This window comes from Chrysoperla carnea, chromosome 1 (genome assembly GCF_905475395.1).
Source record: "Chrysoperla carnea chromosome 1, inChrCarn1.1, whole genome shotgun sequence".
NCBI lineage: Eukaryota > Metazoa > Arthropoda > Insecta > Neuroptera > Chrysopidae > Chrysoperla > Chrysoperla carnea.
In genome coordinates, this window is record NC_058337.1 from 24,460,206 (window position 1) to 24,478,564 (window position 18,359).

At 29.6% G+C, this 18,359-nt stretch overlaps 4 protein-coding genes across 8 annotated transcripts in view; 2 read left to right on the plus strand and 2 right to left on the minus strand.

The window, feature by feature from the left end:
• The first annotated feature begins 454 nt into the window (after positions 1–454).
• LOC123302276 (serine-rich adhesin for platelets-like) lies at positions 455–11,488 on the plus strand. Of its 2 annotated transcripts, XM_044885149.1 has the most exons (7): positions 455–615; positions 696–1,032; positions 3,141–3,655; positions 4,968–5,064; positions 5,700–9,274; positions 9,383–10,307; positions 11,098–11,488. In XM_044885149.1, exons 1-7 carry the CDS (start codon positions 573–575, stop codon positions 11,264–11,266), a joined length of 5,661 nt encoding a protein of 1,886 aa, XP_044741084.1. In that variant the 5' UTR covers positions 455–572; the 3' UTR covers positions 11,267–11,488. The 2 variants fall into 2 exon arrangements, with proteins under 2 accessions (XP_044741084.1, XP_044741079.1); XM_044885144.1 differs by having other exon boundaries at positions 5,700–10,307.
• A 948-nt stretch (positions 11,489–12,436) lies between these two features.
• On the minus strand, positions 12,437–14,102 carry LOC123300680 (uroporphyrinogen decarboxylase). 4 transcript variants are annotated; one of them, XM_044883320.1, is made up of 2 exons: positions 14,086–14,102; positions 12,437–13,558 (listed from the first exon to the last, which is right to left on the minus strand). In XM_044883320.1, exon 2 carries the CDS (start codon positions 13,540–13,542, stop codon positions 12,484–12,486), a length of 1,059 nt encoding a protein of 352 aa, XP_044739255.1. In that variant the 5' UTR covers positions 13,543–13,558; positions 14,086–14,102; the 3' UTR covers positions 12,437–12,483. The 4 variants fall into 4 exon arrangements, with proteins under 4 accessions (XP_044739255.1, XP_044739248.1, XP_044739240.1 ...); XM_044883313.1 differs by lacking the exon at positions 14,086–14,102 and adding an exon at positions 13,957–14,070; XM_044883305.1 differs by lacking the exon at positions 14,086–14,102 and adding an exon at positions 13,894–14,056 and having other exon boundaries at positions 12,438–13,558.
• A 762-nt stretch (positions 14,103–14,864) lies between these two features.
• LOC123305159 (tax1-binding protein 3 homolog) lies at positions 14,865–16,452 on the plus strand. Its single transcript, XM_044886790.1, has 3 exons — positions 14,865–15,071; positions 15,145–15,258; positions 15,315–16,452. Exons 1-3 carry the CDS (start codon positions 15,015–15,017, stop codon positions 15,501–15,503), a joined length of 360 nt encoding a protein of 119 aa, XP_044742725.1. The 5' UTR covers positions 14,865–15,014; the 3' UTR covers positions 15,504–16,452.
• Positions 16,453–18,011: 1,559 nt separating this feature from the next.
• The window catches only part of LOC123295684 (nose resistant to fluoxetine protein 6-like), a 30,139-nt gene continuing 29,791 nt past the window's right edge, over positions 18,012–18,359 (minus strand). Inside the window, exon 11 of the mRNA XM_044877146.1 lies at positions 18,012–18,343. Coding sequence (XP_044733081.1) covers positions 18,012–18,343 — 332 coding nt within the window. The remainder of the gene's footprint in view (positions 18,344–18,359) is intronic.

Consider the following 18,359-nt stretch of genomic DNA (forward strand, 5'->3'; position numbering starts at 1 on the left):
TTTACACTGAATTTACAGCATAGAGGTAATATAATATGTTATTACTTCTATGATTTTTAGTGACATTTCGAAAAAATCGACTTCATAATGATTAATATTAAAAAACCCATCGAAGCATAAACAACCGTTATAATTCCAATTCTTAAATTTAATTAACAAAACGATCAAAGACTATCTGCACCACGGAGTGTTCTAAAATAACTATATTTTCTTATAAAGTGAAAAGCTTTATTAATTAACATTTTCTCAACCTTATTTTATACATTAATTCTTTCTATATCCTCTGCTTTATTTCAAATTCCCTCGTTTCTTTGTAAACGAAAATTGGGAAAATTGATTACAACTATGCCATCTATTACCTTTTTTGCATAGTAAATTCAATTTACAGTAAACATTGTATACGATAGGGTAGAATAATAATGTAAACAGATGTCACGAAAAGAAAAACATTCGTACGCGAGAAGAATTTATGTGATTAAAAAACTACAAGAAAAATAGTGTTAATGTGAAATAAATGTTTTAATAATAGCGGGGTAGCATATTTTATAAGTAGATTATAGTGGTTAAGAAAAATGGAAGTACTTTTACCATCGGAAATTGCTAGACTGGTTCTAGGTAAATATTTTTTATTTTGGCGGGAGGTTAAGTGCATAATCAACAAAAAAATTTACGTTAAATATATACATTTTTTGTAGGCTATTTAGAAGAAGAGAAATGTGGAGATGCCTACACAAATTTCCTTCAATCATCCGAACATTTAAAAGAATGTTTTGAATTTTCAAAACGGGGACGAAAAGTTCCTACAAAAGTTACTGGCAAAACGTTAATGAATATACTCGATGATTATTGTAAAACTTATTGTATCATTCAAGAACAGTTAAAGAAAATGGGGCGTAGCGATGATAATGAACCAGAAATGGTCAATTTATCTGAACAATTACAATTGTTGTTTGAGTCTATGGAATCAACATCTCCTACCCAAACAATGTTGTTTCGAGTTACATTACCTAGTAGTTCTGGACGTTCAAACAGGTTCGTTTATTCCGTATTTCGTTCACTGTGATTGTTTTATGTTTTAATGTTCTTTATAGGGCATTTACACAATGATTCTTTTTTGTCTCGGACAGATTTCAATCAAGTAAAGACATATCACACATCTTCTTTCCTAGTCGATAACGCTGTTTGATAAAGATAAAATATATTAGGTTTTCTTAAGTTTATTAGTTTTTGACAACTGTCCGAAACAAAAGCATATCGATTAAAAGGCCTATAAACATGATACTTTTTATAACCTCTTCAAATAAAATTATATTTAGAGAACAAAGGCACTAAACAAAAGTAACACAAAGGGACAGTTTGTGGTTGGCGTCTTTGTGATGGTTACATAGCATTCTACTTTCATTTAAGTTTTTTGACAAACTCTATACATGGGCGAGCCCAGTGTTTGTCCCAAGGGAGGCAAAAAAGAATTTTAAGTCTTGCAGGGGAATAAATCAGAATTTTTGGACAAAAATTTCATTTAACAGTATTTTGGCATTGATGCATATTTAGCCAACTTTATCAATGACAAATCCAGTAGGGGAGCTGCTACTTGTAATATATTATAATGGTATTATTATAAGTATAAATTTGTAACGGTAATATTAATCTTTGAAGAAAAAAAATCATAAAAAAACCCAATTAAACGTCTCTGCATTCACGAATTGATGATTATTTTATTCTCTTTAGCCACGAGCATCTCGTGGCAGGATTAACTAGGCTGCCGATACCAACTATGACATAATCAAATGTTACTAGATTTAACTTTAATATTATTTAATTTAACTGCATATTACTCAATTGACTATAATATTTTTATAATATCTTTGCACAAAGAAATTATCGAATGAATATTGTTTGCGATAATATCTCCGTTTTTTGTAATAGTGTTCCATTTTTTGAACGCAAGGGCTTAAAATTTCAGAACCCAACCAACTCCTCTATAATCAACCAACTCAACGAAACCAACTCGTAATTATAACAGGAGTTACATATGATAATTTTAAAATAATTGAAATATCATGTATAGACAGCGTTGATTACGCAATCGTTTTTTTTTTTTTTACGTCATGTAAGTAAAGAAAGATAGCCACTCTTAGATAGCCACACAAACCACACACATAACTAATATTCCCATATAATACATAAATACATTTTGCGCCCTCACCAGTGAACTGTGATGTTTACGAAAAAATGTTTCAAGCAAATGTTGTTAATTTTTTTACATTTAAACTTTTGTTCTATCTCTAACGGTTTACAAAATGGGTATTACGAACCCAAGGCCCAATTTATCTATGTTGTTCATTTACGAACTCGACCTCACTTTTTATTTCCTGAGAACGCTATAAAAATTTCTGCTTGATATCTTTTTCCGTTTTTGAGTTATCGTGTTCACAGACAGCAGACGGACAAACGAAAATGGACTTATTAGATGATTTCATGAACATCTATGCTAAAGTTTTGTTCGCAGCATCAATATTTTTAAGCGTTACAAACTTGGGACTAAACTTATTATACTTTGATATATTTCATATATACATGTTATAAAAATGTGGTAACTATAAATAATCTTTTGATAATTGATTATTCATTGGCTAAATTATACCATACTAGCTGACCCTGCAAGCTTTCTTGAATCCTTTGCTCTTTGATTGTAATTATAATTTATTCATTCTAAATGTTTATTGATATTACTTAAATACATGCCAACTATCGGTTGGATTGAGTTAACGTGAGTTAGCATTTTTTGGTAGCTTACATTAAAAAAGTGATTTACTATCACTCCAAAATCTAATTTCATATTCTTATGACTTTACTACAGTTCCACCTCCAGTGTAACTTATTACGACTGTGATTCATCGTTTCGGCAATGCATCTTTTTCGATTATTATTAGACTCTTTTTCTAAAAATTCCGATTTTTTTAACTCTAAATAATAACAACCCATGCATTTATATAATTTTGTTTCCTGATTTTTGGCGAACAGTTAACTATTTCCATTCATAGGATAGAAAAGATAAGCTTAATTTATAAGTTCATTTAGGATGTTAGTCAATTTTTGGTTGTTTCTATATTTTAAAATTAGACTAAAATTTTCTATAGAGTACAATCAAAATCGGTGAGAAATGATCGAGGAAAACGTGCAATCGCTCATGTTGAAATTGATAACGGTAATGAGGTATCGGATGAAAATTGCAACGAATGGTCATGTGAAGATAATATTGATAATTGTAACGATGCATTAGACGTCAATACAACACCACTTGAAAGTTTACCAGGCAACGAAGGATCGCCGCCGGTTTTGAAAAATCGACGCAAATCAATAACCGTACACTTGGAGAAGAATATTGATTCACCAGAGAAATGCTTAGATTTTAATGTTGTTCAAAAAGCATTTTTAGATAATACAGAATTACATGAAAAAATAGCCCAGAATATCAATAAAGTTATAAATACACCAGAAGTAACTATTTTACAAAATGAAATTCACAATGCCGGCATAGATTTGTTAAATACGGGGCCTGGCATTGATAAAGAATTGAATTCAATTATTAAAACAATTGTTAAAGAAACAGAAAACGATCCTGCATTTGAGAAGTTAATCAATGGAATTGTGGGTGAGTGTAAATATTTTATAATTCCGAAGCCTAATTTGAGTTTTATAGTGGAAAAAAGATGATTTTTTTTAATAAATATAAAGATGAACTATTAACTATACTTGATAATTTTTAATGAAAAAGGACCAGGAACTATAAAAAGCAAAACTGTTATATAAATAGGCACATAAGGGCTTAGATGTAACAGTTATTGGAACTTATACTTTGGGCTATTCTAAGCATTTTTTGTCTCGTGGCGTTTTTTTTTTTTTTTAATAAAACTTACCGTTTTTTTTAAATTCAAGTGATTAAAAAAATACAAAACCTAATTTTGAGGAAAATTTGATATTGTTAAAATTAACCATTATTATGTGGTTTCTATCAAATATTTAGAACGATTTTAAACAATTTTTGTTTCTTGACTCTTTTTATCTCACCTCATCGTTCTTGAGATGTAAGAGTTATAAAAAACATTGCATTTATAAGTTAAAATTTTGTCATCAAAAACAAAATTGACGGTTATCGTATGATTGTAATCAATTATTCGATTTAAATACGATTGAAATATTTTGGACTATTCTAATTAATTATTTTGGACTAAGATTTTTGTATGCTTTGCCATTTTTGACCTTACCTCCTCATTGTTTTCGAGGTTTAAGTGTTTAAAAAAAGCGAAAGTGTTTTAATCTCTAAGAAAGAGTTTTTAAAACGCTTATTTCTCAAAAATGTTGAGGTGAAGTTAAGAAACCAAGAGACAAAAATTTTTTAAAAACGTTCTAAATATGATATATAATAAATTTCAAATCAAATATTTGATATATAAATAGTTCGACAATTTCAAGTTTTCACCAAAATTAGGTTTAGTTTTTTTTAATCCCTCATGTCTCAAAAAACGTGAGTTTTAGAAAAAAAAAATGCCACGAAACAAGAAAGTGTTTCCTTATATTAGAAAATATAAGGTCCAATGGTTGTTTTCTCAAATTTCATGATTTTTCAGCAGAATTAGCTCTGGCGAACTTTTAGCGCGTGCGTGCATGTTAAATTCACACTTTCTAGTTAATATAAATTTTCTATGTTCTACACACTCATACGAACATTTTTAACCGTACCCTATAAAAAATCATATTATTATTCCGCAGAATGAGAACCTTAAATGCTTCATTTCCTACAGTATAAAATGCGAAATTGACCATACATTTTGTTTGCAAAACATTTAATATCAAAAGAAGCAAATACAAAAAAGCCTAATTAATTTAACACAAAAATCGCAGAACCAACGAAGTTTTGTTGTTTTTATATTGGATAAAGCCAACATTTTTTTTTTTTTTTTTAGTGGAAAATCAAGAAGTTAGTGAAGATTCAGATAGCAGATTGAATTCTTGGAGTGAAAGTTCAACCCCACAACGTCCGAGTTCTATACCAAGAGACAAGTAAGTGTACATTTTATATCATCTCTTATAACCTTCAGCTTCAACGAAATTTTTCATGAATTTTGCGACTTAGACAAATGCAAGTCAAACGTTATCAAATTTGGTAAATGCTATAATTAATAAATGATAACCATCGCATTTTGGCCTTCAATTCGTTTACAATTAATTACTCCTGTATACGATGGTGCATTATCCTAATGCAAAATCCATGAATTGTTGTTCAACAATTTATGCGTTTTTAACGGATTTTGTCACCCAAATGCTCCAATATGGGCATATGTTATTCTTCATTGACCGTTTATAAATCACGAATATATAAAAATGGCAAGGTTTGGCTTTAGAAAATTTTGCTCAACATACGAAAAAACAAAAATTTTTTATAATTCGAATACACTTACATAGATTAAAAGAGATTCAAATTTTTATATGTATAGACCCTTTTTCATCCCTATAATTTTATCAAATTATTTCCCCAAGTGCGATATCAACCCAAGATTGTATTTTATTTTTGAAGATATTATATTTGAATTTTACGAATAAAAATGTTTCAATTTTTTTGTTACGATAAATATCCTATTTCCATCGATATTTCCCAAGTAAACATTGATATTTTATTTGGTGTCATTCTGTTTTAGCGTTCTTCAACGGCGAAGGATTCAAAATACCGTTCGGTCACTACCAGATTTACGTAAGGGGCAAAAAAGGACTGAATTTACATTAAAAAATCGTTCAAGATATTTGAAACGGTCCTCAACCGAATTACGTAAACAATTTGATACAATGAGTAAAATTGATGACCAAAATGAAGAAGCTATACAATCAATTATTCAAGTAACACAAAATGCAAATACAAAAGACAATTCACAAAAAACTCATCAGAGTACAAGTGAGATCACAGAAACTTTAATTCGACCGGAAAATAAAAAAATAATATCAATGGAAGGTACCATAGAAAATGTCCCTATGTCAACATGTCAGCAAAATGTATCCACAGAACATAAACAACTATCAATCAACACATTATCACCGAGTAAATGTATTATGACATCCAGTGCAAATAAGCCAATTACATCAGTTTCTTGTCCTGATTACGTAGTTGTTACACCGAATCCAGAAAATTTTACTGTTACCTCTTCTTCTTCAAATTATCAAATATTACCATCTGCACTGAATACTGCGCACAATGTTCCACAAACATATATTTTCAATCAAGAAAATTCAGCAACACCTTCGACAAATGTTGCTCAAAATATAATAGTCGTGCAACCACAATATTCTCAAATCACCTCATCAAGTTCGAATACATCATCAAGTGCTCAATCATTTACAATAAACCCGAATAACCAGGATATTATGCAAATGCCAATAGTAATGTATGCTGATTCCGTAGATTCTTCATCAACTATTCAAGCAACAATGCCAAATATAGAGAAAAAAGTTCCTAGTACAAAGAATACAAATACACAATTAAAATATCGTCCTATTTTACCGAATTATCACCAACCAATTATAACTGTGCATCCCTACTTTGAACCGGTTAAAGAACAAATACCGATTGTTGTTGAACAAATTCAACCTGCAACCATAACGTTGCCTCCAACTGTGAACTTGATCCAAACGGTACAACCGTTAAATGTTAGCGCAACCGTAGAGGACTCTAAAAGTTGCACTTCAAAACCAACAGAGAATGAACAACCAACACCGGCAGTTGTTAAATCATTACAAACAGAAGATAATACGATACAACAAAGTAAAGAAAACCAAGAAAACATGCAAACAGAATCCAAAGGTGATGTAGTTCCTACTGTCACACCAACTGAAACAATGAAAAGCAATCGATTAAGTTTATCTACACCACGAAGCGGTCGATCACATATTCGTGCATTAGATTTTTCCACTCCCACAAAATCTGGAACGCAACGAAAAGCACTAACATCTCCAAAATCTAAAACTCAAAATCAATCAAGCATTTCCATTGCTAAAGACGCTCGCCTTAGTTTATTTAAATGTGATGATAAATTAGAACCAATTCCAGAATCAGCGTCACTATTTCGTCGAAATGATTCTCCATCACCCCCAAGCTCAAAAAATATCGGAATTGCTACAAGAACACCTACAGTAAAGCCAATTGCTGATTGGGATCAGGTTGATGCAATGTTTCAGTCAAAAAGTCCAACAACTGATGTTAGTAAAACGAAACGTAATCGTAGTTTTTCAGAATCAGACGCATCACCGCAGAAAATTGAAAAAACTGAAACAATTCAAAAGAAACCAATGGCAGGTGCTTGGGATGCTGATATTCGATCCCTAGTCTCAGCTGTGGATATTAACATTACGAAATCAGTATCAATTAATCGTAAACGCGTTCGAAGGCGCGGAAAATTAAATACATCAAAAACTAAAATTTCTCCGGTTAAAAAGAGAATAAAAAGAGAATCGTCAACTACATCCAAAACAATAATACCCCAAAACAACAAAACACCACCTCCACCTCCACCTCCACTTGAAATAATTGAAAATAAAAGAGTTACAAGAAGCTCTAATAAAAAAGATATTTCTACTGTCCCAATACTTCCTACTACAACCATCCGACGAGGTAGAAAGAAAATTGATAAGACACAAAACACTGAAACAATTTCAAAAACAGAAACAGTTACCTCTGAACCAGTATCCACATCAACAAATAATGATTTTTGGATCAATAAAAATCAACCTACAAAATATAAACAAAAATGTAATCCAACTAATGTGATTTTAGAGGAAGTTGTTGAACCCATTATGATTGAAACTATCGAAAATACGATTATTCTTCAAGACTCGACTGATATTGTCTCAAAAATTACACCTCCTGGTAGTACTCAAATCAAATCAATTAAAATTACCAACAAATCAAAAGAAACATCCTCGCAACCACTAGTACCAATTGCAGTTACTCGAAGTTTGCAACCATACCTAGAAACTCCAGTAAAAGAAGATTTTTGTGGCATACCAATTACACCACGACTTATGAGTCCAACGTCAATAGCAGAAACACCAATTACAAAACTACTTAATGAAAAAACAGAAACAATGGATCCGGCACTGATGCCTACGCCAGGTGGATTGTCGCTAACACCATTACTTGCAATTACACCAAAAATACATGATAATTATTCAAGCCCGTTGTCATATCAATCACGACCTACTGATTATTCAAGTTGTAGCTCCTATTATGTACCATGTGAAGATCAGCATAATGAATTGGAGGCATTAATTTTAAATGATTTTAAGAAATCAAATAACGATACAGAAAAACCTAATAGTGTATCGGTAGCTGTTCAGAATACAGAAGCACCCGGTTCATCAAGTAAACCTAGTGCAAATAATGATGAAAGTTCAAGTGATAGTAGTTGTAGCTCCAATAATACAAGTTCTTCCGATTCATCATGTTCAAGTAGTTCGAGCAGTGACACCACATCAAAATCTGAAAGGGAAGATATCACCGTTATTGATAATACTAAGAAAATTGTAGAATCTCGTAAAAATTTAGATGATAGTGTAGAACGCGAAGATGAAAGAAAAAAGAAAGAATATGAACGTATAAGTGTTGAACTAAATGAAAAAAGATTGCGAACAATCATCAAATTTAAGCAAGACGCTCTTACTTCATCAAAAACAGCAAAATCAAACAAGCTGCCGAAGAACAATGTTACCGCAAAAAAATTACCACGACGAAAATCAAACACACCAAAACAAGTTTCAAATACTTCATCCAAAAAGCTAACAAAAACAACGTTGGCTAAACTGTTAGCTGTTACCAAACCACGTCGATCACGCTCGAAATTAAAACCCTCAAATAATTCACGATTAAAGATTAGTCTTAATGATAGTACTAATAATGACAATGATTTCCCAGCTTTGCATATTTCTGAAGATGAAGAAAAAAGTCCGACAAAAGGTAATGAACCCTCAAAGCCGTCAGTGTCAGCGATTGATCATTATATTCAAGAATCTGATACAGAGAGTGCAATAGCTTTAGTCACACATCTCAAAGAAAGAGGGATACTTTTAGTACCTAATAAAAAGAATAAATCATTTGATTCAAAAACTCCCCCAAAATCTAATGATGAATCAAAATTATTAACTGAAAATGAAAACCCAACAAAAGATAATGAAAACCCAATGAAAGATAATGAAAACCCAACGAAAGATAATGAAAATTCAATGAAAGGTAATGAAAACCCAACAAAAGATAAAGAAACAGTTAAAGATAAAGAAAAAACGGCTGATTCACAAGAAAGCAAATTGATTGAAACTAACCAGAATAATTTAATTTCAGATGATCCAAATCTTAAAGATAATAAAAATAATGATGGTTTAGAAGAAGATTGTGACAGAGAGTTTAGCAATGTTATCTTAGATAACCAAATCGAAATCATTTTCGATGATAATAAAAGTGTACAAACGGATAATAATGATTCGAATTTGGATTTAAATTCTAGTTTTGCGAAATATGAGGTGGAATATGTAATTGATGATGTAACGCGTACGTTTAAAGTTTCGCCATTTTATGATCTTATAAGTATGTCTCCACAACCAATCCCACCAAAAAAACGAATTATTCGAAGGGTTACCTCTAAACAAAAATTACAAAAAGTTGACGAATCAACGATTAAAACAAGTAGTCCAAAATTAAAATCATCTAAACGTTACGTTGATTTTGGTGATGAAGAATCAAATGATGTAGATGCATTTCTATCAAAATGTTCCCCAATTCCAAAAGAAAAAACTAGATCTAAAGAGTCTTTAAAATCTAATGATTATGTTGATTTAAAAAATTTTGAGTTAGATAAGAATAAAAAAGAAGTTCCAAGTAATTTTACGTTGATCAATGAACATAAAAATGTCGATATAGAAACAAATAAAACGAGTAATTTAAATAAAAATGAACTTCTGAATGAAATTAATGAAGACATAAAAGTTAGAAAATCAGAAAATGTAACTAATGAAGACAAAAAAATCAGACAAGAATTAAACCAGAAAAATAAAAAATTAGCAACAGATAATTCAAGTAAAAAGAATGAAGAAATGGATAAGTCTAAGAGTGCTAAAGAAGAAAATGAAAAGAATAAAGATAAAATTCGAAAGAAAGTCGATAAAAAATTAAAAGATGATTATGAAGAAGGAGAGTGTACAAATAGTGAAGATGAAAATGTGAAAGCAATAAATGAAATGGCTGATAGTAAAAAGAATAAATCTTGCAAGTTAGTATTAATTTATTATCGTCTATAGTTAATGTATTAAACTAGTTTTAATAAGGTTTGTTTGTTGTTAGAAGGGCAGAATTCCACTTTTAATTTTCATAGACACAAAAAACTTGAGTTAAATTTTGAACTTCCGAAATTATTTTATAATGTAATTGTGTCCTTGTAATGGTTTAGCTGAACTGATCTTTTTTACTGTCATAAAGAGAATGCCGATGTTAACTGAGCTCCCGCGTTCGCTCAGTTCGGCTAGACTCAGCCAATATTTCCGCGGGTTAAAAATTATTAATATTTGAGTAAACCGTTAATTCTCAGACAAGGCGGACACAAATTTATTATATTTAAATTTAAGGTAGTATAGCAGTGTCGGAGTTCATATTTTACAACTATTTGTTTAAAATTTATTCAAAAGATCATAGTTCAATTAGTGACGAGAAAAAATTCAGATATTTGTATCGCACCGTTTGAGAGATATAATTAATTAAAAAAATGCAAAACTGTATTGGCTCTTATGAGAATCTCTTTTCAATAACGCTGAAAATTTATAGTTTGTGAAAAATTGGCACAGTTGATCTCAAAACGCATTGTGTGCACAAATTTAAATTGTAAAAAATTCCTTTAAAAAAAATTTGAACTGTTTTATGAATGGTATTATAATTATTCACACACTATAATTCGATCTAACACACTAATTATGAAATCAATAGTAAAATTGGCTTTTGGAATACTTTAAAAATTATTTACTCTGCCCTATTTATAGGTTTACACTAACTTGTGGTTTTTATTTCAGAACGGAAGGCACAACCATTGCGAGAAAAAGAAAAGCATCGTCAGATACTCCAATGACTAGTTCTGACACAAAAGCCCATAAGAAGATCAAACAAAACAATCCACAGAAGTTACTGTTGAATTTGGATGTTGATAAGTTTTTAACCAAAGTTCATGGACCCACTAAATGAATAATTATTTTGAAAAAATTGTACCCGGAAGAAACGCGCCAAGCATTAAGAAAATATTTTAGGCATAAATCCAGTATGGTTTTATTCGTTTTATTTGTTATTTTATTAAGACCTCGCGCCGTAGTAATTTTAATTTTTTTGTTTGCTATTTTATTAAGTTCTCGCGCCATAGTAATTTTAATTTTGTTGTTTGATTTTTTTGGCTTTGAGTTTGATGCGTTCCTCCCGATTATGTTACGTTAATTTATTGAATACATTTATCGGTATTAAAAAATTAATAATTACATGAAATTATTTTTAATTATGTTTCTATTATGTATATATCTACTATATTATGTGATATAATTAATTCTTGTACATAGTTTTGTTATAAAAAATGATTTTAAGGATAAAGTATTACTCTTTTTGTTACTTCTAGACCTGCATAAGCTGATATACTAAAATTGATCAAGCAAATGTTAACAGGCGGATTAATTTTTTTAGGACAAAGAGTGTAAGAAAGAGAAACTTCCATTACAGGCAATCGAGTTTCAACGTCTCTAGTGATTGTGTCCAGTCATAAAAATGTAAAACGAGCGGGATAACCCATTAAATTGAGTATAAAGGAGGTGGGTTCATAAGAGCTATTTTCATCCCATCACGCACTCGAAAAAAAAATTTTTTATTTTCAACTTTTATTGAACGCATTTGTATTCTTAAAGATGTGTATTTTTTATTATGAGACCTATAAAATTTTGTATATTTAGAAGCCCTAATAGATTATTGACATAAACCTTATGGGAAATATTTTCAATCAAACTTTCTGAAATTAATAATTCTGGACTCCGTTGACGAGCAAATAAAAAATTATTACAGTAAAACCTTATAATTCGTAAAACTCAGGTTTTTTAAATATTGGTATCAAAGTAAAAAAATAGGCCATTTTCGGGATGTAATACTCGTCTGAGGAAAAGTGTTATAAGAAAAGCAAAGAACTAAACTAAATTAATAAAGTTGTTATTGGCTGTTAAAATTTTGCAATAGGTGTATTTGTAAGTACACTTTAATTTGATGTTTCTGATTAAAAGTTGAAAAAATTCAATTAAACTCTACTCTTGGCTATTTTTCTGAAGACTTGAGGGACAAACAAAAAAACAAGAATCAAAATATGAGTTGTTGTTTTTTTTTAATGAAAAAACATTATTACACAATAACAAAACATGCATGCGATGTTATACTCATGCATTATGAACAGCATTTATAAAAGATTGAACAGCATCTGTTGGCGCATCTGGATAAATACCATGTCCTAAATTAGCAATATATCGTTCATTTCCAAAAGCATTTTTCATACTTTTTGTTAATTTCTCGATTTGAGCAGGCGGTGCATGTAAGGCAACTGGATCTAAGTTACCTTGCAACGTGATGTTTGGACCCACAATTTCACGAGCCATATTTGGATTAACTGTCCAATCAATACCCAACACATCGTAACCTAATTTAGTTTGTTCTTTTAAACAGAATAACCCACCTTTACAGAATAAGATCAATGGAATGTCCTTAAATCCTTGTGAACGTATTGCTGATGAAATTTGCTGTAAAGTTGGTGCAACGAATGTATTGAATAAATCCAACGATAGATATTCACAATGCGATTCAAACACTTGGATTAATTGTGCACCAGATTTGATTTGCATTACCAAATAGTCAATTGTAGCGTCTGTTATGATTTTTAGTAATTTTCGACTTTCTTCTGGATATTTGTAGAACCATTTCTTTGAATTAGCCATTGTTTTACTCCCCCCACCCTCAATCATATACGACATTATTGTCCAAGGTGCACCAGCAAATCCAATCAACGGAACTTTACCCTCTAGATTTGTTCTTGTAAGAGTAATGGCTTCTCCAACGTATTTTAATCGAGACACAACATCTGTGGTATTCAGTTTGTCTAAATCAGATGGCTCCTTTAAAGGTTCTGGTAAAACCGGACCAACTGTTGGTTTCATAATGACTTCCATACCTAATGCTTGTGGAATCACAAGTATATCAGAGAAAATAATGGCTGCATCCAAATCGTAGCGTCTAATTGGCATTAGTGTTATCTCACATGCTAACTTTGGCGTTTGACATATTTCAAAGAAATCATGTTCTTTGCGAAATGCTTGGAATTCTGGTAAATAGCGGCCTGCTTGTCTCATTACCCATACTGGAATCTTATCAACCGGTTCACCGCGAGCTGCTTTTAAGATACGATCATTCTTCAATGTTGGAAAATTTTGATGAGTGTCAGCCATTATACTACTTGTTTGTCTGTGTTGAGGACAGATAATTGTAAGTTAAATTGCATTTAATGAGGATGACGATGCGAAAACAATAAATTATCAACAACTATTTAGGGCGAATTTATTTTGAAATAGACTACACTCCTTCATACCAATGTAGAGTCTATCTGCACGAACAATCAAAGTTTTTCTGCATGGGTCATGCTACGCTACACATGCATACAAAGCCCGCTAGTCCGTGTGATGAGTCATTTGTTAAAGAATTTGCATGTAGTTCTGAACTGATTATATTAAATATTAAAAACAGAGGAGTTCGATATTATTTCAAAATAAATTCACTCCATAATTTTTATTACGTGTGACTTGGCACTTGGAATTTCTTATAAAAAATTAATATCAAAGAAAAACAAAATCCAGAATCTTTACTTTTAACTTTTTTTTAGAACAAACTAAAATGCGAGTTGCGCAGGTTTTATTTCCCGCTTTTAAAATTATTGAATAAAAAAAAGTTGAAATTGTTACTCTTTTCGAAAAAAATTATTTAATCAACACAACCTCTTGAAAAATGAAAATATTCTAGAAAGGATTTTGAATTGCTAATTTTTTAGTTTATAAAACCAGTATTTATGCATTACCTTAAGGGGCTACTACACCTAAACATAATAGAAATTGGTCTCAATTTGATTTTTTTCATAAAAAATGTTTAAAATATTTGTACAACTACTTAAAGTAGACACATTTATAAATATAATGTTAAATTATTAAAAATGCCGAAAAACGTGTTCGATACATGTAATTCTATAATAGCCGTGAAATAAACTCATCAGAATGGCTTCTAATAAACTTTTATTTTAAAAAAAATTCTCTTTTTTTTTCAAAAGGCCACCCAGTAGATTTACAAACATTTAAAAAAACCTGATGACGGGATAACCTCAGGATTTTCTGAAGTTTTGATCTGGCAGCCCTATTCACATTTTTAAAAAATTATTTATTTACTAATTTCCTAAGTAGTATAGGTAGAGTAAATTTGCTGTAAGAAAAGGGATAAATTTTCTTAAAGACGATAGAAATAACGGCCGTCAAATATGGAAATGATTTTCTTTGTTGAAATTTTAGAAATTATGTTAAAACTTCTTGACATATTAATGAAATTTTAAGATCAAGCTAAAAGGTTGTTCATTAACCAAAATATGTAATATTTTTGAAAAATTGATTTTTTACATACCTCGATTATTTATTATGTGACCTAGATAGACCCCCTTAAACACAGTCATTTAGTAACTTACTAGTAACAAAGTTTAGCATGTGGCACCACTTGTAGATGAATCATTTCATTGACGAATCACGTCTAGTTTTGTTTGGTACATAAATATTTTGACGTTTAGAAATTTTTTTTCAAAAAAAAAAAAAAAAATTTCAAATAAAAATTTTATAACATTTTTTTAATATAAAACCAATCAAGTTTATATAACACTCAATCCAAAATGTGTGCAAAAATGGCATTTCAACACCAAGCCGGTACGGCTATGGAATGTTTAAGCGTAAGTTGTACTTAAAAATTAGGTGTGTCGAAATGATAATCACGAATTCACGACAATAAAACTATCTTTTTAGATTCCCATAACGTTACGGAAAGAATCCGAAAATGGAACAATGAAATGTGGTTTTAAAATTGGCGGGGGAATTGATCAGGATTACACTAAAAGTCCACAAGGATATACGGATAATGTAAGGTTTAAAACATGTGTAAAACGATGTAAATATTTATTTTAAACATGTTTTAGGGTATTTATGTAACGGAGGTACATGAGAATAGTCCAGCGGCAAGAGCTGGATTGCGACCGCATGATAAAATACTTCAATTAAACGGCTACGACTTTACGATGGTCACCCATAAAAAAGCTGTTACGTATATTAATAAAAATCCGGTACTGAATATGCTAGTAGCTCGGAGAGGTGTGACAAGTACTTAGCAGGTTTTATTTTGTTTAATTTTATACATTCCACAATTTTATTTACTTTAAATTTTTTCATTTTCAATAGCATTTTAAGTGTAGTACTAGTCAGTCATAGAAAATACATTAAAAAGTATCTTTTTTTGTTAAATAGTAGATTAATTTTGTTTCATAGTGAATTAACTACTATTTAGGAAATCGTATCATTTATCTGCTACGTACTAAGGCTTAAATCTGTAGTCATGGTCACTTTTATAAACACAAAGTACACATTATATTTATATGATCGATTTTTCGAATAGAATTAATAATAAGTAGAAAATCTCTTTTATCAAATGAATGAATAAAACAGAACGTATATTTAATTCAGAAGTCTTTTAAAGATTTAGAAGTTTTCTTGATTTAAAACTGCCAACTTTCTCTTTATTTAAAAATCAAAGTTGGTGCGATAAGTAGTCTTGACATTAAAATGTATATGCATTTAGCAAAAACCGAATATCCTATATCTTGAGTCTTGACAGAGTTATAATAAAGGGGAAATTTTCTTTTAATAGTTTATTTTATATGGGATATATCCTGCCCAACAAATTATTTACTAATTCTGAATTTTTTTTCTGCGCCTTCATTTGAGTAGGTTTTGGATACGCAATTGGAAAGTAGGTTTAACTATGCCTAAAAAAGCCCTATTAGCCCAAATTGACATTTCAAACAGAGAAATAAAAATGTTACAACTAAATGAATGGTTATCAATGAGCTTATAAAATGACAATCAATAAGTTTGCAATTACAGGCGTCACAAGTTGACACTTCAGTCTTGTTCATAGATAAAGATCGCAATCTAAATTTTAGAAAAATATCGAACTTCATTTAAATCCACTCCTAAGAATAATACATGAATATCAATAAAAATGTAGAATTTTCCATTAACTCTATTCGAAAATTTGTATAACTTAATTTCATGTTTTATTTTATTTCAATAATTTGTAAACAGAAAAGAATAACAAATTTTTCCGAAATTAGCTTTAAGTTTAATTTTAAGATAAAGAACAAAATTGTAATTTTATTTTCATATAGTTACCTTATTTTATATTTTTTTAATTAATTCATAATATTTTTATATTGTCATTTTTTAATTAATTGTGCCAAAAAACATATATGAATATTGATGAATAATTTGACGATGAATACTCAGTAATTGTGTATTAAAATTATTTTAAACATTTTTCATATTGTTTATATAATCTATGTTCAAAATTTTAAAAAATTTATAAAATTCTATTGATATATAATCTATTAAATTTCGAATTCGATGTAATTGATGTATTTGATGAATGGGGCATATTTTACAATATAGAAAACACGTGATGTATACAAAGTTTGTGCCTAAAATTTATAGAAGTCGAGGTTATAATGTTTAAAACTTTCAATTTGAAATGCTACTTTACATTTCAGATTCAACTTATCGTGAAGACCGTTTCCACGATATCTTAATATAAGTAATTATTTAATCGATTTCATAACTCGGGCTTAAGGAATACCGTTTAAACTATTTTAGTGATTTTTTGAATATATTTTTTCAATTAAAAATTTTTTTGATTAATTTATGCTTATTTTTACGAAAATATTTAAATATAAGGATGGATTTTTGTTGACTTCGAGTTGAGACATAGTTATTAAAATAAATACCACGATACTCGAAATAAAATTTTATTTCGAGTATCGTGGTATTTATTTCACTAACTATATTACTATTAGATCAGACGGTTTTGTTAACATACAAAAGTTATTTATTACTTTAGACAAAATGACTTTGCAATAAAAATTTTCTTATCTTCGATTTTGAAACACCTTAGTGGCGGTATTTACGCCGTTAATATAAAATTACTTATTTAGAAAAATTCTGATTAATCCACCGAATTATTTTAGATTTAAATGGGTATTTTTCACGATATCTTTAGAATACCCATTCAATCGTTAAATATTTTATCTAATTATCAAACTTAAAATTTTTTTTTATTTTCTCGTTTTTTTAAAGGGGCTTTTGTGCCACGCTTGCTCTTTCTTAAGAAAGCTACAGAAAATCTGGAAATCCAATTTCGTTGAAAATCATTTCCTAGAGTAATTTTGATAAATGGGTTCTGTTTGTTGATTGGACTAGTAGTTTTTGAGATATTGACTATAGATTCGTTTACAAGGAATGATATCCCGGAGTAATTTCAATTGAAATCCCAAAAATTTGTTAAATTGCAAATTTAACCATAAGTACGTTTTTTTTATAAGTAAAATAAAAGTCTTATGTCAGTAAAATATTTATAACTCAAAAAATGTCCATGAAGAGTTCTAAAAATATGAGATAAAAACAACATCAAATACAACAAAACTATTAAAATTAAAAATTTTAGAAATTTCATGATACTGTAAGAAAACTTAAATGTACATTTGTTAAATAAATGTTAATTAATGTATAAGAAAAACATAACTATTTATTTATTTAAAAAACAAAAAACACATAAAAAATACAAATAATTATTCATTAGTATCAAAAGCCTTATTGACATGTATTTGTTGTTGCTGTGTAATTGATGCTGATTTAATTGATGTCTTTTTAATTGGATGCGTGAAATGTAATAATGAAACAATTGGTGCTTCGAATAGTAATGAAATTATAAATGCTATACAAAATGATGCTGATAGAAATCCTAAGAAATATATAACCATTATCTCTTTACTGATATGCAGTGGACTTTCAGCATTTAATAGCACATTTTTTATTATTACTGGATGTATTAAGTATGTGCAATATACGAGACGACTAAAAGGATACATATATTTCCAACATAGAACTTTTTCTACCCAACCTAAAAAAAAAATTTT